Source organism: Sebastes umbrosus, chromosome 3 (genome assembly GCF_015220745.1).
Source record: "Sebastes umbrosus isolate fSebUmb1 chromosome 3, fSebUmb1.pri, whole genome shotgun sequence".
NCBI classification, from domain to species: Eukaryota; Metazoa; Chordata; class Actinopteri; order Perciformes; family Sebastidae; genus Sebastes; species Sebastes umbrosus.
The window spans coordinates 24,105,406-24,131,473 of record NC_051271.1 but is presented as its reverse complement, the minus strand read 5'-3'; the positions used below and the strand labels follow the sequence as shown (position 1 = coordinate 24,131,473).

The following is a 26,068-nucleotide window of genomic DNA, read 5'->3' as shown; positions in this document are numbered from 1 at the left end:
TGTTGTTTACCCATATTCCCATATTGGTGCTTTTAATGATCCAGTCTCCCTCTCTGCTGTCCCATAGAGCCTTGTGTTGTGGCTGTGTCTCTATTTTAGTGGGTTTGTTTGCATAGTTAGTGGCTCTAAGTGCAATTAGCTGATTGGGAAATTGTGCGTACGTGTGTGTGTCGACGTGAATGTGTGTGTGAGACAGCGAGAGTGAATTCTCCCCGGAGGACGGAGGCAGAGGGAGATGTCTCAGCAGTTACTTCAGTGTAGTGGTTCTCAGAGGAGTAGCGCTGTGTGTTTGATGCATCCAGTGCTGTTGGAACTGACTCCCCACTGCACACATGCTCTAGTGCACACACACACACTTCCCAGCACACGGGGCCTTGTGTTCCCTGCTGCTGTTACCTTTAATGAAGAGGAGAGATGTGTCAAGGGGCAGGGGGACTGTGTGTGTTTTTTATATGTGCGTTTCTGAGCTTCTCACTCTTCAGACGTATTGGAAATTGATAAGACGATAGTTTCAAACGTCCTTAAAAACATGTCAGCTGCAGACCTAATTCCAATATGTGTTGTGAGTTTGTGTTAATCACTTCAAAGCAACGATACCTTGTATTCCCCGACGCAGACGTTATTCAGTGAAGTTTCTTACAGCACTTCAGACTTGTGTCAGCCTGTTTTCTCTGTGTATGGCTCAATAGCTTGTGTTTTCACATTCTCTTTTAAGAGATAAAAAGTGAAAGATTTTATGATATTGAAGTCACTATTTTGAGCTTGGCCAGTCCACATCTCATCTCATGCCATGTGACTTAGAAAATTGCTCAGGGAATGAATTTGTCTCCCTCGCTTGAAGAAGGCGCTTGTAAAAGGCTGCACATAACTTGAAGTGAATATTTATGGGTGATACAGTATGAATGCCCGCCTTTGATCAGGCGCCCTAATGACCATAAAATCCTTGTGTCGATTCAGAGGAAAAACAAAATTAGCCAGAAGTCTGAGGAGAAGCCTGCCAAACACATATAGTTCCTTCATTCTCAACCTTTGTAATCCTGTATGATTAAGTGGACATCAATTCTCATCCTCTTACGTTCCCAGCATAAACACAGTTCAGTAAAAACACAACAATGCTGTAAACCAGCGATGCTCGTGATGCTTTAATTATGCCTCGAGGCGTGTCTGAAAAAGTGATCAACTTATCCCTCTGGGGAAAGCATAGTGCGTCATCAGCCCACCCATTTTTCTGTGCTTAAAGGATAGTTTCACATTTTTTAAGTCTGTCACAAAACACTACTCGCATGCCCTCATGTACATTAAAAGAGTTTTTGAATGCTGTAATCATTCCTGCTGTCCATATTTGCCAAAAGGAGATCCCCTCCAACACGATTCCAATGTAAGATGAAGGATAAAAATCCACAGTCCCTTTTCAATGCAAAATTAATTACAAAATTTAGCTAAATTTGTAGGTTTGTTAAAGGAACAATGTGTAACATTAAGGGGGATCTATTGGCAGAAATTGAATATAATATTACTAAGTGTTTTCTTTAGTGTACAATCACTTAAAAATTGTTGTTTTTGTTAGGGTGTCACGATTTCGATCCTAAATCTAAAATTAATTGAAATAAGCTTTCGATTTTGACTTTCGCAGTTAAAAGCAGTGACTCCTTGTCACTTTACTTTGTGGATTGTTTTTTGTAACCGAACTGCCTGGATCAGCTGCATTTTTGTCCTTTGTATGTTTTTTTCATTATTAAAATAATTGAACTCTGTCTACCTTGACACCTTTAAATCGAATGGGGATCTTCCAACGTTATAGCCACTTTAAGCACAAAATTTAACCTTTAGTTTCTTCCTCAAGTGTGTCTCTTAGTAGTCTGACTTATGGGCCTTTAACACAGAACGCGGCAACGGCACCACTGCACTCTGAAACCCATTATTTAGAATGCACGGCAAAGTTCACAGGTTGAACTTTGGATGCAATGCACTGTGATGTGCGCTGAACCCAGCGACGACTGCAGCGCAAACCGCGTTCTGTGCGTTTGACCCGTATCTCTTACACTGAAATTACATTAGGAGGGGAAGTCTTCACCACAGGCAGCTGTGGCTCATGAGGTAGATTGGGTCGTCCTTTAATCACAAGGTTGGCGGTTCGATCCCCGGCTCCTCCTGTCCACATCTCCAAGTGTCCATGAGCAAGACACTGAACAAAGCCAGCGTATTCCATGGCAGCTCCGCCACCATTGGCGTGTGAATGTGTGAGTGGATGGATGAATGAACGGCCAGTTGTAAAGGGTTTTGTCCGGTAAGGTAGAAAGACACAATATAAATGCAGTCCATTTATCATGACCATTTACTATGAAACAACTACAGCAAACAAGGACTGCTTCAATGTACAAACGAGCATGCACGTGTTGCTTTCAGACGGATGTGGAAAAAATGTGAGCCCATGCTTTAATACTTAGGAATCACACATTACTGAACCACTGATTGAGAGTGGAATATGTGGGAAAAGTGTGGGATTAGGTGTTGAAACTACTGCTGTGTAGCCTCTTTTGTGAATTGCTTCTTCAAAACACCCAACGTGGACGGTCCCTCAAAAGTTTCATAAGTCCTCAGGCCCCTTCTGAGGTTCTGTTGTTTCACAAAACAGCACATCGGCTCTCTGAAAAGCTGCCAGGTGTCAAAAATCTGACTCTTTTTTTTTTAATAGTGGTGCATTTGTGTGTTTTCCTCATTTTCTCTAACCCCTTCTACCACCGCCCCCACACCCTTTCTCTATCCTTCCCCTCCCCTGCAGATCCCCTCTGCCGGCCAGCTAATGGAGGCCGTGCGCGTGAAGATGAAGGAGAGGAAAGTGCTGACAGAAGAGCTGGCCACGCTCGCAACACCAGTCAGCGAAAAAGCCTGACTCCCTGGGCTGAGGCTGGGAAAACTGTCATCCTCTTCTTTTTCTCCCTCCCTTCTTCTCTCCCTCCCCGGCTCCTACTCAGTGGGAGCCGGGCTGAGCCAAGCTGAGCCGGGGCAGCAGAACCAATATTTGTGAGAAAAGCGCTGTCGACTCACTCTGGGCCACTGGCTCAACACAGCAGCCCGGCTTTTGTAAATGAGCCCTCGACATCTGTGTTAGCGCTCAGTGCACTACGTCTATCAGACAGGGCCCTTTAGCGCCAAGCTAATTTACAGTGCAGCCACTCTCAACGCAGACCTGGGGTGATAAGGCAAATGCTTACGCTAATGTTTAAGTTAGAGGGATTTTTTTGCTCACTTTTACCTCTCCACCTAATTTATTTGGCACCTGAAGGACCTTAGGGTGCAGGGACTTGACCCAGCATTGCCAAGTCAACACTTTGAGAAAGTCAAGATTGCAGCACAGAGCAGAACATTCACTGTAAGAAGTTAGATCCATTTATCAGACCTGATACTGCACTGCTCTCAGAGAACATATTCAATGATTGAAGGATTTTATTCATCAAATGCACTGCAAGTATTTATTTCTGTTGTTTGTGGATGTTTAAACTATACTCTGTATTTGTTCTGTTTACAATGTATTAGGTAATAATGTAAAATATCAATAATTTTCTTATTAATTTCTAAATAAAAAGCCATTTCACTTATTTTTGTCTAAATGTTGCTCTTCAAAGACTGCGTTATTGGGTTTTTTTGTGATCAAATTTGATTGGTTTTAAAGATATGCATTAGGAATTAACAACAAAAATTACATAATTCAAAATAAAACATTAATCGAAATAATAATAATAATAAAAAAATGAAAAATAGATACCCACCCGCCAAAAAAAAATTAAGTAAATAAATAAATGTAAAAATTAAAATTAATAATACATTTAAAAAGATTAACTAAGGTGACCCACCCACCCCCATAAAAAAAGATTATGGCATTGTGGAGGACACATACATAACACATAAATCCCAGTGGTTATCTTGATGTTGTAAGTATGGAACTTTCAGTAGCTAGGATTCACGGTGCTAAAGGGAAAACTATCTTATCCTGGACAGGAGCTATAAATAAAATCCAAGAATTTATATAACTTAATTGCATCATAACACATCCCTTAGTGTATTGGATTGTTGTGACTTTCATGGTCGTATTTCTAAATGGTCTCTTGTATTTTTCCAGCAGTTCAAAGGACCGTCAGTCAGTGTGTGATGGTGACTGAGGATGCTCCGGTGGACAGCGGGGTTCTCACACCTCTCTCATGATTGACAGCTGACTGTTGGCATGGTTCCTGTCTGTAACATGTGACCCCTGCTGTTGACATCATTAACACGGGTCCACATGAGCACACACACACACACACACACAGCACAGCACAGCACAGGGGTGTATTAGAGGAGTGGTTACATCCTTGACATAACTACCTCCAACCCCTTTTATCTGTTTCCCTTTTCCTCCTGCTCTTATTATTCATTTTGAATATTAAACCATGATCCTGGTCTCCTCTGTCCTTGAGTTGGCATCCTACACAGGAGACCACACACTCCTCCCTTCAAGTCATCCTCCTTTCTATACCTCTTCTGGCTTTTGTTTTCCTCTTCATCGCTTTCCCCCTTTCTTTTTATTATGTATAATTAACAATGGTGTGAAGAATCCTCCGTTCAGGAATTAAAAAGAAATAATTCCACTTTCTAATCCCCCCTCCCTTCTCAAATATATGCTAATGATGTCGTTTTCCTTTATCTTTTTATAATAAAGGATTAGGCCAGGACTGTCTCTAGCTGCAACTCGGGGACCAATTTAGCTGGGATCCAGGAGAGACAAACCCTTGTGGTTAATTACCATTCATTAACATAGTTTGCATCTTTTCTTCCTCTCCAATACCCAGGAGCCAGCTATTGTCAATATTTGTCCCATATAAATTTCTGCAGTTTTTTTCCCAGTCACTGTCCCCCAGGGTAACGCAGCTAATGACAAACATTAATAACTCAGAGAAATCCGGTGGCGCAGTGGGTATAGAAGAGCAAAGCATCGGTGCCACGCAAATTATCTCGCAGCCCCCCACCCTTTGCTGTCTGACTGTCTCTATTTCTCTCTCTTCCTTTTTAGCGTGTAATGCATAGTCAACATGTTTGCTCGCCGAGCCCCGGCCTCGGCTGACACACTCGTGCTATTTCTATGACATATTCAAATGCGGGCCCCCTCAGCTGGTACTCCCTTGGGTTTAATTAACCTGGCCTTGCCTCTGACGCTCCCTCAGTGAAGACGTTAAAACGATCTTGAAAACACCCTTCAAACAACCCCCCCCCCCCCCCCCCAACACACACACACCATATCTTCCACTAGGCGCTGTATATGATTCATCTCTTTATTTTCTGTGTAGGAATGGCGTACCCTTCTTTTCTTCTCTTTCACTCTCTCCTTGTCTTCCACCCTTCTTTTCTCGTACAGCTCTCATTAAGAGAGGTTTCCTGTGGGAATTACTTTGATCAGTAGTTCCAAATGCAAAGTTTTCCTCCCTTCCCCTTTTATTCATTCCAACACAATCAACTCGGTGTCATTTTTTCCCTCCGTCTTTATCTCTTCCTCTCACCCCGACTTCTTTTTTAAATCCAACTTTCTTGTATTTTTTTTTCTTCGCACGGATTCCTGCAGGAGACTGTTCCTGGAGGGGTAGAGGAGGTCAGGGTCACGGGTTGACTTTGGGGTCGATCGATGATTTGTGTATGTGTGTGCTTGTCTTGTGTGTGTGTCCCAAGGCTTCTCTGTGGTACTTTTAAGTTCCCTCAGTCTGGTGCGAGTGCGTGCCACTTGGGTGGGAAGGCGGGTAGCCCACAGTACAAAGAACAGTCAAACCGAGTGTTTCTGCAGCCTCCAACTGATGCACAATTAGTCCTCGCAGATCTCGTCAACCAGCTGTGGAGTGAGTAGAAAACAGCCTCTGGTGATTTCCCTTACTGCACTGACACAGTTTCACACCCCGGCTATTGCTGCCAATACACCAGTCTGCTTTGATTTCACACGCACAGACACTTGGCACCGTCTTAAAAAACACGGTACTTGTGACATACAGCCAAATGTGTTTTTGACAAATGTATAATGCAACATGTTTACAGTTTTCATGTTGTCCATCTTTCATGTTCAGAAACAAAAGGTAGATGCTGTTTACAGAGTGTATGTACTGTATGTATTTATCTCTGACTGTTTTTGGGAGATTTTAGTCTAATTATTCTTTAATCTTTTAGATCACAGATACGGCTCCTCAACACACCCATGTATAATTTTCTTTTTCATTATATCAGATGCCACCTCAAAAAGAGAAAAAAAGGAATCACACTCTCCTGATGCACATATGCTATGTATACAACCTCATTGATCTTCACTTGAACAAGTCCCTTATCCTCCTCTACAGCACTCCAGACATGAAACAGCAGCAGATTATGGGTGGATGCGGCCCGCCGTGGGAAGCTAGGGAGCAGATAAAAAGGCCAGCCACTCAGGGGACTAAAGCTATGTTTTGATGCTGTGTGATAAAGCAGAGGCATAGGGCAAGAGGAAGGGGAAAGTTACAGGATCTATCTATATAGCTCTCTCTCTCTCCTATGGCTTCCCTTTTTGGATTTCTCTCCCCTCCCTCTCACCTCTTTGTCTTGTCCATCGTAACCAAGCTGTTCCTGCACTTTTCTTGTTCTTTGACACTCACTTCCTCCGTCCCCGCGGACTGTCCTAAGCCTTGCTCATGGCAGCTGTCTCTCTAAAGCCATGGCCTGAGCTCCTGGGGAGGAAAAAAAGAGAGAAAGAAAGAATGGGAGAAGGGTTGATCTGGTCTCTAATCCACCTTCTCTTACAGCGTAGGAGGGAAGCTGCAGTCCTCAACATCACCTCAGAGAGACGCGACTCTTTGAATGCGACTACCTGAACCCTCTGGTGTCCTCGTGTCTAATCTGGGATGTTGTCTCGCCTCAAACGGTGCAGAAAATGTGGCTCCTGATATCCACAGATCAGTCAAACTGTCATTCTTTGGCGCACTGTGTTGTCAGAGATTTCATGCCGAGCTTCTAAGCAGGGGATTTTTTTGTTCTGAGTCTCTGGGTTCATCAGTTGGCACACTATCCATTGGACCATTTTGTTCTGTGCATTCAGAATCAAAGCAAAGTATCAGTCTTCATTGGTCCTATCTGTTATTAAATAGGCAGCCATCCTTTGTTTTCTGCTCCGGCATGTATAATAACACCTTAGTCTGCGGTGTATAGCTCCTCAAAGCACCTCTCCACCTTGACTAACTTTTCCAAGCGCTCATTAGCGGACTGGCTGAAGTTCGGAGGGTATGAAGCGGGCTGGCAGATTACCCCCTGTAAAGTAGCACACCTCAGGTAATCACACTAATGAATTCAAGCTCCACTCCCCCACCCCTTATTCCTTTCTCCTTTTCCCTTTACTTACTTTCTCCCTTTCTTCCACAGTGGCGGGTCGGTGCAAGAAGTGCCAAACAACAAAGAAGTGTTTGTTTGCATAACATTAGCGCTGCACGCTCGCACACAGTGGCGGGGGCCTGACTGCAGGACTGACTGGAGGCTTCCCGTGAACACAGGTGGAGCAGGGCGAGCATCACTGGGACCAATTAGAGCAGAGCACAGGTACATTAGCATGTTTGAGTGGAGCGGGATGGCGTGGGGATTGGTGGGCCTTACGAAACGCACGAACACATGACCACGGCCTGGTGTGTGTTAGTTGTTTGTCTCCAGTGACACGACTGCCATATGTGTGACAAATGACCCCTGGTCTGCTGTCACAGCTCGTCCTGTCTTTTCCATCTGCACCTACACACACACTTTCCTCACATGTGCAATTGCAGCTTTCTTGCGACGCAAGGGCTTTATTTACGATGAAATATAGACATGACAATGTTTTAAAGATTACTATAAAAAAGTGAAGTCAGTTTCTTGTGGGTTGTTGCATCAAAGGTGAACGAAAACAAGAAGGAAGGTGTGATTTACAATGTGTTTAGTTCACAGATGCAGACAATGAAGTGCAAGAGCAGGTGCCTCTGAGCATTTAAAGAGACCATCTTAGCAAAACTACCACAGTAAAAATTCAAGTAAACAATGAATTGGGGTATTCTGGGTCTGCCTAGCTGTGGTCTCCTCCCAGTTGGATGACCCCAGAAAACTGCTAAAGAGAGGATTCGTGATTTCTGACTATAAATGCTATTTACCAGTGGCAAGTTTTGTGTTTATTGTTTTGGTTGTTATGACTTACTGGAGTTCAGTGAGGAATATATTTCATTGTAATGTTGGGGAATATTGTTGAATATTTGGTGTGATTTCATTCCTGTATATTTGACCTCTGTGAATTTCTATTGTCATCCTGTGTGCATGTAACAAAGGGAAAGGAAGTGCATTTTTTCGGGAAATGTTCAGTTGAGTAAATTAACGAGTGAATGGTGGCGCAACACGGTTCTACGTATAAAGCAGTCTAATGTCATCCCTGGAAGGTGGTTATTGAAAGAAAGTAAGTGAGGATAAAGACAAAAAACAATGAAGACAAAAGATGGCCTCTACACTGACCTCACCCTGCGTGATCCCAAACACCCTGACCTGCAAAGGCCACTTGTCCCTCTGTTCTCATTCTTGTTGTCACTGTCCAGAGTTCATGATCATAATAGGTGAGAGTTGTAACTCAGGATTGATGGTTTGCCTGAAAGAGGTTGTGGTGACTCAGGAAGGGGAGGCAGGGTGTAGGAGAACTGTTGAACTCAACCAGGAATATCAAGATGATGTAAGTAACATTTTGAGGAATTCTTGAGCCCAGCCGACATTTGCTCTGTGGACGAATTAGAGTTGATCAAGCTATTGTTGGTAGAGCTGTGGATTTTGTTTGTTTGGGCTGTCTTGGTTTAGTGCTTATTGACTGGAAGATATGGGAGGTGTACCTGTTTTTAAAAAAGTGGAGTGGAGGGTGGACCCCAATCATCGGGATATCACTCTGCTCAGGAAATAATATACCGGGGTGCTAGAAGGGATGATCCAGCCAACTGCAAATTCCATCCTAGTCGAGGCAAAGGAGATTAAAGAGTCTACATATCTGTCTGTGATCTTAAATGAACAGAATGTCTAGGCTTGGTTGAGGAGTTTCCAGTTTGATGACGTTCGTACTGCGTCTGCTTTTTGCCAACAGTGTAGTTCTGTGGGCCTCACTGGAGTACAACCTCAGTGGAAACATCAAAACCTCCACGACCGAGGTCAGAAAATATGTGGTTACCTCTTCAGGTTGAGAGCAAGTTGCTGTCCCAAGTGACAGACTTCAAGGTCCTCTGGTGCTTGTTCCCATGTGAGTAAGCTGGAACATGAGTTTGAGAGATATTGTCATGATGTCTGAAGCAGGATTATCATAGTAAACTAAGACTCATCTTAAAACAAAAATAAAGCAGTTAAATATATCTTTAGTAAATTGAAACTAAATAAAAACTTGATCTAGGCTATTGCCTGGGTAAAACACAAAATAAAATAAAAGATGAACGTAAATTCGTTTCAGTTTTAGTTTTTGAGCTATAATATATCACTACCAAAAAAGGAGGCAGCATGAATTTCAGTCAGCTCTCGTGACATTAAACCACAAAAATTTAATGGACTTGACATTCCTGGAGGTGGCCCTATGCCGCAATTGCTTCACATCGAAAAACTAAAGTAGCGCAATAAACATTGAACCTAACAAAAACAAACTGAACCTTTCTGAAAAACTGAAACTAAACTAAAACTAGCAAACACACTCTGAAAACTAACTAAAACTAATAATATAATTGAAAGTTCAAAACTATTATAAGCTGGGTCTGAAGGTGAGGAATATTTACATCAGTTAGCATTGAAAATATACAGAAAAGCTTTTGAAAAAAATATATCTTTACATATGTATATTGGAATATAGGTAAGCATTCAGCTCTAAATCCAACATTTACCACAGATATAAGATTCTAGTATAAATCTAACTGTCGTATATGTTAAAAACATGCCCCCATCGCTCTGTTATTGAAGATGAACGTGTCAGTAATGTGGGAATCAGAAACTTCCTACTGTTCCAGCTTTCAGTCAGAGCTGATGAGACCGGCGGTCAGTGTAATAAAGTTAATGGCAACAATATCATATTTCACTTGAGCTCAGCCTCCATCTGTCTGTACAGCACAGGTGAGATTTATCGCCTCATGAGTTTAGACAAATGGACACTCGCCTCTGGCCACACGCGCACATACAGATCACTGAGCCGTGGGACCGAGCACTTTATCAGAGCTGCCCGCCGAGGCCAGCGAGCAGGAAAACTGAGCAAAGAGCTGCACTCAGGTCACTGTCAGCCGGGTTGATGTATCACTCCTAGTTTCTCCGTCAGCCAATAGGAGCAGGCAAAACAGGTGTTCAGGGTGCTCCTACAATATATCCCATACACCCTCATACGTATGCTGCTTTCACCGTGGAGCTGGTCTGATAGTCATACAACATACTGTTACTAATCATGTGTGTTGCATGGCAGTTTTCACCATCTTACACACACATGCATCATCATTGCTGCATCATTTCCTACCACTAGGTGGAAGCAAAGCATTGTAGATTGTGACTTATTGGGCAGTGGGCATAACATGCACAGTATAGAGTTGTATAACATATAAAAACAGGAACTTTATAGCTTCTAACATAAAGCATTATATAGGCTTTGAATTTTTACATCCTCAATGATTATGTTTTTAACTTTTGACCTTTGAAAACGTGTTTTTGTGATGAAGACAGTGCCTGTGGTGGTATCTCTTGTGAGTAAGCTGGATTTGTGCATCAGTGAATTATATTATATTTTAATTATATCATTATATTATATTATAATTATATATAATATTAGATTATTATCATGATTTAGGGTTATCTTTTGACATCTAATTAAAAGCACATTTTTGTTTGGTGTCTTGTATGTGCGATAGAAAGAAAGAAAGATATGGTAGCTAGTTCCTTCCGTTTTCCACACGATGGCGCTACTAACATTACAAATGTTTCTCCTCATTTTTAACCAACTCTACCTTAAATAATCTGCTGTGGTGGAACTTGATCATTACACAACATAAATAAACCCAATTTAAAAAAAAAAAAATTGAACAAAATCAAAATATATGACAATGCAGCAATCAAACCACACTAAGGATAATGATGAAAGTATGCACTTGAGGAACAAATTAATAATTTGATAGACAAAAATGTGCATGTGTATTTAACTGTTAATATTAAAAACAACATGCACATCCTACTGTGTGAGTTGGTCCCACATAGTTCATACGTGTGCTCTTGCATTCAGTCATTTAGTTTGTGGTCTGTGGTGGGAAATACACCTCCCACAAATGTACACAGCACACATTAATTAGTAGTTTATTAGTGTATTGTGTACACACATTGTGTTGGCCTTTTAGCAATTACTTATCGAGAGTGCTTTACTAATATTTGAAATGAAGAGGTAAAAGGTTAAGGTAATAAACATTTCACAATTTGTATAGTCTACTAAAAGTTCCATCTGCCATTGATTGTTTAGAGTTTATTTCCTACAAGGAAGCATCTTCTAATAAACAGCCTCTATTTGTTTTATTTGTACATTTCCCAGCTGCAGATATGGCCATATTTAGGATTTGATATCCCATTTGCTGATCGTCACTCCGAATCTTATTCCAGGGCTCTAACAGTGGCCATATGGGATGCGTCTCTGACTGTCTGCTCAAGTAGTCCTATCACAATGGACAAGCCATCTGGCGTCGAGGGGCTGCCTCTGAGCTGATAAATGTGTGCAGGTGACTTCTTAACTGTAATTCAGAGCCTTTATTCGCATTAGTGCTGTAGATCAGTGCAGGATTTTAGCTTTATCAGCCAGAGATTATTGTGATCACTCTGGTTGAGTTTGGGTGTGAGTACCGATACATTTAAAGTGGCAGTAGTCAGTATATTTTTGGCATCATTGGGCAAAAATTCCATAATAACCTTTCAGCATATTGTAATTCAAGTGTTCTGAGAGATAACTAGACTTCTGCACCTCCTCATGGCTCTGTTATCAGGCTTTAAAAAATCGAGCCCGTGATGGGTGACTTTGACCAATCACAGGTCATTTCATTGAGAGAGCGTTCCTATTGGCTGTGCTCCGGTCATGTGACCTGAACTTGGCGTTCCTTCAGCTGATTTCACAATGGCAGTGGAATCACAAACTTTCTCATTTTACAGCTAAACCGTGCACTACAAGATGATTCTGAAACATTTGAGGCGAGAAATAGGCATTAACGTAACATAATATTGATTCATATTTGATCAGCACTGCCTAGTTTGACTGTTTGGTCGGAGTTCGTGAGTGATTAACAGCCGACTCTCATGGATGGCAGATAGACAGCAGATCTCAGATCAGTTCTTACTGCTTGTTTTCCTCCGGTCTGTGAAATCTTGCAGATGCCGTTAGGAGCACCGGAGGACACAGAGGCACATTACTTTTTTCAGGTTACCTGTTTCATGTACTACTGTCACAATATATAACTTTTTTTAATCATATTTGCTCCAATCTCGCCTACTTCAGCTTTAAGATTAAAAATATGTGTGCAACAGCAGAAATGTGCACCTTTTGTTACTGCACAATATCTTTAAGTCACTTTAAAGCCCACATCCACTTTTATCTGTAAATCAACACACTCATCTTTAATTTTGTCTTAGCATTAGTGCAATAATGCCAAACTAGCTTTTTGTGCCATTACGCATCAGTAGGCACTATCTGAGTTGACTCATTGATGACACTAGTAGGAGATGGCACACGTTCATGATCATACGTGTTGATATACTCATTCCCACGTATGATTTTGACAGTTATAAACTTGAATTATAGTTGAGACATTTATTGTGGAAAGCTGTCTTTGGCTCCTTTATGTAGCAAAAAAAACAACAATGACAAAACAATGTCACTACAAGGTCCATTATTCAAGTGTTCAGGAAAATGGAAATTTGTGCATCTACAACTCCATCACAAGTAACTCATTTTGATCGTGTGACACGATCAAAAGCTCCAGAACAGCTGTTTCCCAAGTCAAGAATAAACTTTCAATCTCAACATAAATTCAGTTATTAACAATTCAGTCAGTAAACTTCCTCAAGCTATAGTAAAATATAAATGGTGTCTTATTCATTTTTGTTAAGAAACAAAGGAATGAAAAAATTACAGCTGCTTAAATCCTTTTTTCTTTTTTAATATTAGGTCTATTCTCGTTTGACCACAGTGCTGCTGTATTCTTCTCAGGAGTGCACATTTTCATGGCTCATTGCTCTTCTTTTATTAACACCAGTGTGTAATCTTTTTGTGTTTCAGTATTTGTGCTCCTGGATCCGCGATGTGTTCATCTCTTATTCTATTCTGCCATGTACTGCACAGTCAGTTTAACTGATGCAATAGGAGGAAAATTGGGTACTACTGTAAGTTTGTAGTGAGACGTCGGTCTCTCTGTTGATGGGTGCTGTCCAGGGTGCTGGAGAAGTGGCAGCTGCTGAAGCTGTCAGGTTTCTCTTTACAAGTCATTGAGTCTCATTAGAGGTGCAAGCACTGAAACTAACTATATATCCAAGTGGTTTATAGTCTCCTTATTTCTCTCCATGATGGTAGTGTATAGCCCAGTCATCTGATTTGAAGTAAAGACAACGACACCTATAGCACGTCCATCACTGCAAAAGCAGCTCACATTTTAGTCTGTAACCAACAAACGTGATCTTAATGTTGAGTTAGGTAATGTTTTACTTCTCTCTGTATCATTTCGTCCTAATGTCAGATTAGAGTTTAGTCTAAGTGGTGGAAGAAGTATTCAGATCCTTTACTGAAGTAAAAGTACTAATACCACACTGTGAAAATACTCTACTACACCTCAAGTAAAAGTCCTGCATTCAGAATCTTACTTAAGTAAAAATGTGCAAGTATTGTCAGCAATATGTACTTAAATTATCAAAAGTACTCATAGTGCAGTAAAATGTTCTTTTTCAGTGTTTTACTATCATATATTATATATCATGTACAGTATATACAGTATATGATGTTTTTGGATTAATATCACTGTTGCAATTTACTGATGATGTTTAAGGTTGTGTTCATTTTAACTACTTAGTTTAATCTACAGCAGTGCTTCATATTCTATACTGTAAGATCATGATATGTTTGAGAACCATGTATATCTAAAAAGTCAACTAGGGCTGCCCACTCTCAGTTGATTAGTCTTTTTTTATGCTTTTTTTTCATGTTGAATGACTTATTTCCAAGAAACTCATGAGTACATCTCGGTAAAAACAATATTTAAAGTGGTGCTTTTGTGTGATTCTTTGTAGAGAAACTCAGTTTCACAGATCTGTCGATTAAATCAACCAATCGATTAGTCGACAAAATCGTATTAGTGTTAGTCGACTAAGATTTTCTTTGGTTGGGGACAGCCCTGAAGTCAACTTTTCATGGGAAAAACCCTGTGTTCAGTTTTGTGACAATGCAGTTGATTCAAGAGGGTTTTTAAAGGAACATTGTGTAACATTTCAGGGGATCTATTAGCAGAAATGGAATATAATATTCATAACTATATTTTCATCAGGGTATAATCAACTGATGCTAAGAATCGTTGTGTTTTCATTAGCTTAGAATGAGCCCTTCATATCTACATAGGGAGCGGGTCCTCTTCACGGAGTCCGCCATGTTGCTCCATCATGTTTCTACAGTAGCCCAGAATGGACAAACTATACACTGGCTCTATAGAGATCCTTTCACGTTTTTACGTTACCTGAAGGATGCCGTAGTTCTCCGACACGCTTGTGAAACTGCGGTAACGCGAGCCGCAGATTGCAAAACCGTCGTACCACCGCCTGACTTCTCTTGCTCCTAAAGTAGTGTTATTATGGTAAGGATGGCCTCTGAGCGAGCCGAAGTGCGTTACCACAGTTTTGCACTCGGCGGCTCACGTTACCACAGTCTTGGAAAGGGAGGAGTGAGTGGATGGGTATACTCAGTTGCAATCTGCAACCACACCACTAGATGCCGCCAAATCCTACACACTGGACTTTTAAATAGTTTATTTTGCTTATTTTTCACAACCAATAGAGGAACAGTTGATCCTTATAGATACATGATTTTCATTGGAGAGGAAGAAGGGTATGAACATTTTATACATTTATTTTTATACATTTGTAATCTGAAAAGTAACTAAAGCTGTCAGATAAATGTAGTACAGTAGAAAGCAGGGGTCTGACCCTGTCGCCGGTTCACCAGTTTTCCTTCCTTGGACCACTTTTGGTAGGTCCTTTGATTGATTAAATTGAACATACATTCAACCAATCAGTATCATAACATTTTAGTTGATAACTCCATATACCTTATTTTTTGACAAAATACCTACTGTTTCAGTAGTGACCACAGTGTTTTGTTTGCAAGGTTATATCATATTCCCTCAGCCTTATATATATATGCACAAAAAAAACAGACATTATACCAGATGTTTCCAACAATGTTCAAACCCAGAAAAATCCTCAGGGTTTGTTTTTTTGGACTCTCATGATGGAGCATGATTATTTATTGGAGTTTTATTATTATTAGTATTATTATATATGCACACAAAAAACAGGCCTTGGACTTGAGTAAATGTACTTCGTGTCCTCGTCCATCTACTAACCTCCTTTAGATGAGAAATCCCTCCTTTAGAGTAGCCTACCATCCGAGGTGAGGAGGATGAGGCGGCCTCTTTAAGAGGAGCTGGCTCCGACGTCAGTGCGCGTTTTTTGGACATGTGGTTCTGACATCCAATAGCACTGATCCTGATCCGGGTTTCTATTCTGCCCCCTCTCTTTCTCACAGGAGATCCCTCTGCCGAACACCAGCGTATAGACTAAAACGACAGGACGGCACAGGACAGGACAGGGGTTTAGCCACGGCTTGCAAGATCACCACCACCAAAAAAAACACAATTAGGACCTTGATTGTCCTCCCTCCTCCTGACGCACCTGCAGCAGCAGCAGCAGCAGCAGCACGCTCATCACCTCCTGCAGCTAGAAGCACCGTGTAGCGACCATCATGTCTGTAGCGGGGTTTAAGAAGCAATTCCACAAAGCCACTCAGGTACTGCAACATCTTCATTATGCATTGTTGGGAGAGGATAGTACATATTGTGCTTTTTTAAATGAACACCATCATGTGTAATAGTAGTAGTCTGCAGTAGCTGTGCAGCATCTATCTGCTGTCCTGGTGCTGAATGTGCTCCAGTGAGGAGGAGAAGATGCTGCAGCGTTGCACCAAAATAGAATCATTTATTAGCCTGCTCGTGTTTTTTGCACCGCAGCCTCCGTGGTTTGTGGTTAAATGTGATGCATTTAACGGGGATTGTAATAATTCAGTCATGTTTCTGTGTGGCACGACACATGATGATGATGATGATGATGATGATGATGATAGTGATGTCAGTTCCTCTCTTGGTACCCTTCAGATGACATTCCGCACAGGAGGAGAGGGAGAGAAAAAAAACACCACCAGCAGCTCATACACTCGTAATGCGCAAGTTGTTGTTGTTGCCCACAAGGACGGTTTAAATCGGTGTTTCTTTCAGCCAACCACAGTGGGAACTCCGACGTGCGCGGTGTGTTATGCAATCGTTAAGTGCGTCTTGGCGGAAATCCGTCCCTATCAGCTGCAGCAGCAGGAGCAGCAGCAGAAGCACGCCATGACCTCTAAACGCACTTATCTTCTATTGCTGGAGACCACTGATGAATTACATCATGTCTTCTCCCTTTCTAATGCTGAATCATCTCTTATTTTTAGATCCCTGAGAAGATATTCAGTTCAAGGTTACTCAGAGGCTTCTTCAAACCACATCCCTATAGTTGTTTTGCTCCCAGACTCTCAGGGAGTGAGTTTGGTGGACGTCCATCATCGGTCCCCCAATGGGGATCTTGATGGTCAGAGTTATGGACGGATGTGTCCCTGCAGCCTTCCACTAACTAACTCCAGGGCTTTTCTTTGACTGACTTTTATTATTTCCGGTGTTATTAGCTGGGAGCTCCAGCATGTGAGGGAGGTTGTCCTGTTTCTCGGGGTGAGTCACAGTAACACTGAGAGTCAGCTTCAGGCCTCCACGCACACACAGCAGGACACCCGGAGCCTGGCTGAGTCACACACACACACACACACACACACACACACACATCCTCCAGTTCACCCAGTATCCACCCAGTGGCCTTAGTTACAGCTCTCCCAGTTTGCATCATTCCTCATCTTTACAAGTACTGAGATTGGAGGGAATTAGGTTTCAATTGGGATGCTGGTAATTGCGTAATCTCTTGAAGGTCAGCATTTGTAGATATTAAAACTCTACTAATTATATGTTGGACCTGAATAACTGAGACTAATACAGCAGTTTGTGAGGACAGGAGTTAATTGACACATTTAACGGCTGGGATTCAATGTGGTGATACAATACGGGTGGGGGGAAATCAATAAAGCATATTATTGCGATATCTATCGCGGCAATATTGTATCAATACACAAACGATGTATCGATCTTTTATTATATAAACTGTTAACCCTCTTAACAACCCGACGACCACTATTGTGTCTTTTAGAGGTTGTAGCGGCAAAGAGTATAGAAGCAAAGAAGCAAAACTACGATGCTTTTTTGACAACAGCCGCTGCCGCCATTCTGGACTGAAAACGGTTACTGTATTTATAATATTTTATTGTTCAACAAAGGCCATTTCGGTAGACTATGACAATAAAATATAAATAATTTTGTTTTAATTTTTACGGCACTTTTTAGGCGGACGCTTTAATGGCGTCTGGCAAGCCCCCAAGAAGATCCCAATATTCGTAGAGGCCAAACGGTGGTAATGCAACTTCCGTGTCCGTCACGTAATGCCATTGGTCCCAAAAAGACTTTTCTCTGTAGACTTACATTGGGAAAGAGACGTCTGTAACTCAGCGAATAATTTTTTTTGAGGTGAATCAACTTCCCAGTACGAACACTTGAATGGCCCTTGTTTAAATCATTATGTCATAAAAGTTGTAAAATGCACTAATAGCCGGATCCAGAGTTATTTCCCTTCCTCCGTTCATGTTAATGAGACCCAGACCGAGGCTGGAGCGAGGGCTGGGAGGCGGAGTTAGTAAGTCGTGACGGCTGTGACCCCGTGACCGAGCCGCGTGACCGAGCGGACGCTACTGCGCCTGCTCCATGAACCCAATGGATGCGGAAGATCGCCGTAAGATCCGGGATGCTTTTCCAGTCGTAGGTCGAGCCATTTCGGCATCATCATGCGCCACTGAGCAACTTTCTTAGAAATAAACGGGGCCCGCTTCCAACGCTGTATCCAGTTCTCTTAAAGGGACTGTTATATAAATGTACCGGGTCGTCACACATGCGCGCTCGCATATGCGCGTTCGCGTGTGGCCGCTGCCTCTCCTCCTCTGCCTGCTCGCCTTCACTCAGACAGCGCGCGCGTTCTCGCTCAGCTCACTCCACCTCTAGACGTGAACGTGCGCTCACTCCACACTGCAGAAGAGTTAGTTTAGCTCTGAGAATATCTAGTGAATGTACAGTGGACGTTTGTGCAGAAATAACTGCTGCAGCTCCTCCAGACCAACAGAGGTTTCCCGTGTCTCGTGAAGTGACGGAGCTCCTCAGCGAGTAACGTTATCGTCTCGTTACCTACCGGGTGCCGGTGTCTCCCTGCTCTCTCCGGCTGCGGGCGGAGAGAGCAGGGAGACACGCTGCAGAGCCCCGCTGCATCAGCCTGCGCTGAGGCAGGAAAAGCCAACACTAAGATCAGATCTAAATCATGCTCATGGATAGACCTTCGTCTGGTCAGCTAACATTACTGCCAAGCAGCTGAAATATAGAGTGATATTGTGGTTTTAACTGACGTGTGTCGCCTCACTGTTTTGAGCGATGCTCGTTCAGGTGTATTTAGAGCGAGCACAAGCGCGAGCTCGACGCTGACTTTCGTTGATTTAACGGCCACAGGTGTCGCTGTTAACAAGCAATTCTGAAAGTTACAAATAGTCCCTTTAATACATTCATTGCGTCTGGTAGTCGCTTTCAATCCAAAATGGCGGAGGCGTAGCTTTGCTGCTGGCACTGAAGTTGCAATGGAACAAACAATTGGATTTCGCCTCTTGGCAATATATGTTCTTTGGTAGCGGGCTCGGTCTTAAAGCCAGCTAGCAAGTTTGTCGGGAAGAACGCTAAATAACGCTCCCAAGTTGCACTAAATTTTAGCGTGGAAAAACTGGCGTGGCTCTGACCTCAAGACATGTGAATGAAAACTCTGAGATGAACAGAGTGAAAACTGTATATTATTAGATAAAACAGATGTTGACAAACTGCATAATTTACAGTTGAAAAAAGGTAATAAATCACAGTCTTATCGCAAAATGTTTAAAATCCCAATAAGATCGTATTGTGACTTGAGTATCGTGATAATATCATATCGTGGGGCCTCTGATGATGATACTATCTAGCTATCTAATGATGTATTTTTAGTTCATTTATGCTGCCATTAGTTATTTATATTATCGTTAATGCCACACTGACATTTGAGAGGCTTAAGTAGATGATCAAAGCCAGAAACAGGATCGTTGTTGTTGTTGAAGAGCAGCACTTTCAGATCAAAAATTATACGGCAACTGAAAGTTTCATCATATTGAAGGATTAAATAAAAAGAAGAAACAGTTGCAAAAGCTCGTGTTCTGCTGTTGATACACTCCTCAGTTTGAAAGCTCATTTGATCAGATTGGAAGTAGACAGCAGCCCACACGGGGCATTAGATGGCTGCACAGATTGTGTTAATTCTGCGTGATGAGTCTATTGTCACTCATTACGAGAGTCCCGGCTCTCCCTGCAGATGTTCCTCTACAGCTTCAAATGCTTCTGTGTGTGTGAGGCGACGGTGCATCAGAGCATTTATATCTGTAAATATGCATACAGTTATGTGGCTCTCGGTGTGCATGCATAAAGAGGCGTGGTTGAGTGTGTGAATATGCAGCAAATACGTCTGAATTTGTAGATTTCTATGGTCTTCATTACTCATTTTTACTCCCAATGCAATTCAGTCAGCTCGAGGCTCAGTGTTAGCTGTCTCTGTGGTCTCCTGCCGTCTGTTCCTCAGCATTACACACTGCCCCCCCACCCCCCAACACACACACACACACACACACACACATAGTCATCCTCCCCAGACTCCCAGTGGCAGAAGGCTCCCATCAACCCCTCTGTTCCCGTGCCACAGCCTCATAATCCCGGCCCAGACTCACCAAGAGTGCGACCCAACAATCTGGCTACTTACATACACATCCTCTAACCAGACCATAGCAGTACCCCACCCCAACACACAAGGAGGGGGTCTCAGGGATTAACAGGGATGGGACCAGGGATTTAAAAATAATCAGACAGGAGTTGGGCAGAATGGTTATCAGCATTAAAGGAATAGTTAAAATTTTTGGTAAATATGCTTATTCGCTTCCTTGCCGAGAATTAGATGAGAAGATCGATGCCACGCTCATGTCTTTACAGTAAAAGCTATTTCTCACCAGTGCGATACAAAAATGCGGTGCAGGAATACGGAAAATCTGCGTGTGAATTTCCGCATGACGACTATACACACCGGATCTGGTGATTATCCGCATTACCGTGTTCCATTTTCGTCAATGAGACCCAATGAGTTTCCTAAATAGTGCCGAGTCCACTTCACAAAAAAAAACGATCCAGACAGAATTTTTAAGGGGCCAACGTTAACTACACAATACGTAAACTAATCGGGCCCCAAATGTGATGCTAATGTTAGCTGTTGTGGCTAGCCTCGTTCCGGGACCAACATTTAACGTAAGCAAGTGCATATCCGATACATTACCATCGTCATCGTAACCCAGCTGGTGGGCGATCTCAAGCCATATTGTCCTTTATTTGGTTGTTGAGGTAGTAGTGTTTGTTGTACATAAGTGGTTGTTGAGAAGGGGACGGCTCATTGTTAGTTCCAAAAATGTCCCATTGGACCGAAAAGCCCATTTGTCCGACAGTCCGTTACCCTGAAAACAAACGGCCATTATTCCAAGGCCCTGACAATACACACTCTCCGTGGAACAAAGAGAAGCACATGGCTAATAATGATGTAGAATAATGGTGATTAGTTGGAACAAAGGATTTCATTGGTCAAACATATATTTCTGCTGGCGGAAATCCGCTGAAATCGAGGTCCGTCTGAATATTGTTTCCCCCATATGAATGTTCCGCAGGGGTGTGCAAGCAAGCATTCATAAGAACCCACAAAATCAGTTTTTAAAAATTTCTGTGCACATTTTTTCAGGCAAAAATCTGTGCTCGGTGTGAAACGGCTTTAAATATGAAACTGTCACCAGCAGCCAGTTAGCTTAGCATAAAGACTGGAAATGGGGGGGAAACAGCTAGCCTGGTTCTGTCCAAAAAGGTAACAATCCGTTCTATGGGGGGTTATGTGCTGGACTATTTCTTGGTGGGTAACAGTATTCTGGAGTCTCCGCTGGTTGCAACTGGTCCCAGCCAAGAAATAGTCCAGCACATGATCCCCTATAAAACGACAAATTGTCATTTTTACACTTTGTGTTCAGATTAAACAAGCAAGATGTTAATTTGAAGGCTTTAGAGATGCTGGTAGGAAATTGAAATTGAAAATTGATTACACAACAAATTAAGGTTCTTTATCAAATTAATGCAAAATCATATAAAAATCTAATCGTGGCTTAAATCAGTCTTGCTCATTGATTGAAGCTACCTCGCTATAAACGGCAACATCCTCTCAAATTTGACAAATTTAAATAGTGTCAAGGTATGGAAAGCAGAGCCATAACGGACAGCAGAGGACAGGGCTTATTAGGCCTAATATCTGTGATGACATAAAACCTCAACATAAAACATTTTCCATAAATAAATGGAGCCACGGTAATTTAAAATGTATGTAGAGTGGAGCAGATTGCATCTCATAAAACGCTGCATTGACCTTATAGCCCCATGCGTCACTAATTACTAATTAGCCGTGCAGCTTTGTCTGACGTTAAGTGTGCAGCATCTGCTTTGTGAGAGATGGAAAATCCTCATTCTTGTGCGTGGAGTCTTGCAGCATCTCTTCATTATAGACTTTATGCACTCTGCAGAGACAAACGGCCCATAAAAGGCAGAATGCCATGGAGTCACTGGAGTTTTATTAGATTAATACACACACACACACACACACACACACACACACACACACACACACACACAACCTCAGCATCACCTTCTCCCATATATCACTGAGTAATTTATTTCACTCAACCACAATTACACTTTTCAGACATCTCTCTCTCTCTCTCTCTCTCTCTCTCACTCTCTCTCTCACTCTCTCTCACTCTCACTCAAGGACATTTGGGCTCATAGTGGTGCAATAATAACCGGGGCCATTTTAAATAGAAGGGAAGCACGGGGCATGAAGGGTAAAACCCGGCAGGTCCACTACAAATTGCCTTTTGAAAAAATATGTATTTATTTATCCAACAATCCATTACTCATTCTCACTGTGGACTATACAATATATATCATTGTAATACACTGTAATAGATTTGAACGCCTTGAGACTATTTGCACTTTACAAATAACATCAGCCTGCTATAATAAAAAATGACACCTTATATTCTCCCCATTATTATTTTAAGATAAGACACAGAGTGTTTCAGTCTGGCATATTTCTAAAGGTGGCGATTGCTCACTTTTTACGTCACAAGTCAACTTCACCTCAGAGTCAAATGAGTCTTCCTTTGAGCAGATGCTTCTTTCATGATGGCTCTGTTCCCATGGAGAGAGACATGTATGTGTGTGCCAGCGTGTGTGGGCATGCATGCGTGTGAATGTGCTAATGTGGTGAGGCTTTTTATTTGGGGCTGTTATATCCTCAACTAATGGTTTAGAGAGGGAGTGAACTGCATGGTGCATCTCCTACAGTTCTGCTTGTCGTGAAATTTGAATCAACCCCTCAGTTTGAATACCGTTTTTCGTATTTATCTTAAGGCTGCAGAGAGCATGTTTTAGTATCTCAGTGGAGTGAGTGTGTGCAGCCAGCAGAAAGACACAAATATGTTCATTAAATGGAAACTGCATTAGAGAGAGGAGAAATGAAGAGAGTGACAAGGAAGCTTGAGAAAGTGTGCCAGAGTGAGTGAGAGGGTTTTGCAGATAAAATGGTTGCTTTGCAATTTTTGGATTTGATTCACTGGATAAATTTGTCTGTCTAAATGTGATGGTACCTTTACCTGGAGAGTCCCCCTTTGAGTCCCAGCTGCATCTCAAATACTGAGGAACCCATTGCTATTAATCAGGTCCACATTAGTACACTGCTACAAAACATTTAAGAGTGAGTATTGTGTGCTAAATATACTTCTGGCACCGTATTTACAGCTATATTCTTGGCTGCAGATCAACACCAGAGTAATTTGCTTTGGGCAGGTTCTGGTTGCTTTGGTCGTGTTCTCATCTTCCACTTTCTTCAGGTTTTCTCTCTCCGCTGCGTCCCACCAAATACAAAAACACACCGGCCGCATACGTCACACACACTCGCCCAGGAGAGTGGTCTGCATGGGGGCGGAGTCTGTGATGTGTGTGTGTGTGTGTGTGTCTGTGTGAGAGGGAGCCGGAGGGAGAGAAGGAAATGCCAAAGCGAGTCTCATGCCGGCGGGGTGGCTTAAAAACAATACATGACAATTTGTAGTCGATGTTCGCGATATAGTCATACTATACAGTCATTCTATACACCGCGCATGGGACAAGCCGCGATACATCGACTATATTCGATGTATCACCCACTTACTACTTGCAGCTGTTTTATTAGAATGAAATGTGAAACATGAATACAACTTTTATACATTACCTCATCCGTAAACATGATTTCTGTCACGTCAGATAGATTTTCATTGGCAATGGTGAAGACGCCAACCCACGCTAATTCATGACGTCAGCAAACTACTCCTTTTGTTATTGTTTTGATTGAGAGCCCCTTAATGGCAGAAATTACACATTGTGCCTTTATATCTAATCATAGTGATGAATTTAGGATGTCAGTACAACTGATTCAGTATATCGTCACCAGATTTGTGTGAACGCCATGTGTATTTCTTTCCTAAAATAAAAAAAATACATATGAATATTTACTGGCAGCACAAATTAAAAATAACTTTTAAAATGAATATCTGCGGATTGGAAAGACACATCACACGGTGAACTCCCAGTAGCAATCTCATCCATTATGTTTTAAGACTGACATGAGACTGACAGCTCTGAGGAACCACTGCAGGAGCAGCATGAAGCGTTATATCACCCGTGTTCTGCATGTAAACAACATGATCCAGTAGCAAATATGTGTGAATCTGTCTAGCTACTTTTAGGTTTTAAGAAATGGCTATCATATTTGTATGGCGTATATTTCTTACAGTGGGTAACAGAGCAGTAATCCTTTATTTTGTAGTCAGCGCTTGTTCGACTAGAGGTTTCCCAGTGTGTGTGTGTGCTGAATACTAATATGACTACTACACGTCTTACCCTCTTTGTATTGTATGGAGCATTATGATTTGGCAATGGGAAACCGTCTTGGTTTAGTTTGTAGCTTAAAGGCAGATAAGCAATTTCTTCGTCCATTTAAAGTTAATTCTTCATGTATGTGAGTGCACGTACAGGCATTTACGGCTTTACTTTCCTCAGAAAAAGGGTAGGCAGTGTGCAAGCGTGCATGTGAGTGTGCATAGTTGTACATCCGAGCGTGCCCGTGGACAGCAGTGGGGTTCTTGGATGTGACGGACGCCTGCAGGGCTTTGGGGCAGCAGATTGTGAGTGGGTGACTCATCCAGCCTGGATCCTCACTAGGGTCTACTGCACTGCAGCGTAAAACAGATCCAGCTGGGAGATAACAGATGGGTCGGGAGGGGCGAAGAGCGGAGCAAGGAACAAGAGATAAGAGAAGACAAGAAAGGGGAAAGAGAAGTAGATAGAAAGCGGCATTGAGCAGGTACAGTAGGGAGTGGCTGAGAGATAAAGAGAGGATTCAAGCCAACAGATACTGAAGGCGAGAGCAGGAGGAAGAGTGGAGAACGATCCATCTGCAGGGATGTACTTTCTTGCTGGCATTAGGAGAAACTGAATTTTATCAGTTGATATTGGTACTACCGTATTTTTTTTTTTTCTTATTAATTCTGGGTAAAGCTGCAACTAACGATTGAGAAAATTATCGGCACAGTAATTGGTGAAAGCAATTCATCTATTTTTCAAAAAAGTGAGAAATGTCCACCAAAATTCCCAGAGCTTAAAGTCCCTGTAAAGCAAAAATAAATATGCAATCGGGGTTTGTAATTCCTCGTTTGGGCTCGCTGCGGTTTGTTTTGGTCAATGGATACTGAATGGACATGACGTCACGTTACCCTGACTACAACAATAAAAGCGCTAACTTTGGCATTTTGGCACTTGGCATTTTGCTCAGGAAATGATTATTCAATTGTAAAATTTGTCTCCGATGAATTTTTTGTTGATCAACGAATATTGACACTCTTTGTGATGTCTACGAAGAGTCTCAGTCATCTAGGTCACATGATTCATGGAGTAGTAGTGATAGTTTAAAGTTGTAGTAGCACAAGACAAGAACGTCAGTACAGCATGTCAGGCTTACTGTAGTGTTTCTGGTCACACCTCATTGTAACATGTAGTAGCAGCTCTGAAGATGGCGAGTCATGTTTATCACCGTGGGCAACCTCTGGTTCTGAAAATTGAAGCCAATGCTGAAATGCCTTAAACTTGCATTCTTTCTAACAGCCAGCAGGGGGCGACTCCTCTGGTTGCAAAAAGAAGTCTGATTGTATAAAAGTCTATGAGAAAATGAGCCTACTTCTCACTTGATTTATTACCTCAGTAAACATTGTAAACATGAGTTTATGGTCTCAATCTCTAGTTTCAAGTCTTCTTCAATACAGCATGATGTTCATTTAGTAAATTATGGTCCCATTTAGAGTCAAATAGACCATAAAGCAGGGGATGCTTTAGGGCGTGGCTGCCTTGTGATTGACAGGTCATTACCACGGCGTTGTCCG

General features: G+C 42.1%; 2 protein-coding genes across 8 annotated transcripts in view; both read left to right on the top strand.

Moving 5' to 3' along the window:
- cntln (centlein, centrosomal protein) overlaps window positions 1-3,599 on the top strand; it is a 109,776-nt gene extending 106,177 nt beyond the window's left edge. For 2 of the 3 annotated variants that reach the window (XM_037763930.1, XM_037763931.1), the window contains exon 27: window positions 2,783-2,893. In XM_037763930.1, coding sequence (XP_037619858.1) covers window positions 2,783-2,893 — 111 coding nt within the window. Of the gene's footprint in view, window positions 1-2,782 lie in introns of all 3 variants that reach the window. The other variant, XM_037763929.1, reaches the window with a different exon arrangement.
- Window positions 3,600-7,030: 3,431 nt separating this feature from the next.
- sh3gl2a (SH3 domain containing GRB2 like 2a, endophilin A1) overlaps window positions 7,031-26,068 on the top strand; it is a 61,580-nt gene continuing 42,542 nt past the window's right edge. The window contains exons 1-3 of one of the 5 annotated variants that reach the window (XM_037763933.1): window positions 7,031-7,311; window positions 7,402-7,575; window positions 15,806-16,066. In XM_037763933.1, the coding sequence (XP_037619861.1) occupies window positions 16,022-16,066 (45 nt within the window). In that variant the 5' untranslated portion in view covers window positions 7,031-7,311; window positions 7,402-7,575; window positions 15,806-16,021. Of the gene's footprint in view, window positions 7,312-7,401; window positions 7,576-15,772; window positions 16,067-26,068 lie in introns of those variants that run through there. The other 4 variants (XM_037763935.1, XM_037763937.1, XM_037763936.1 and 1 more) reach the window with 4 other exon arrangements.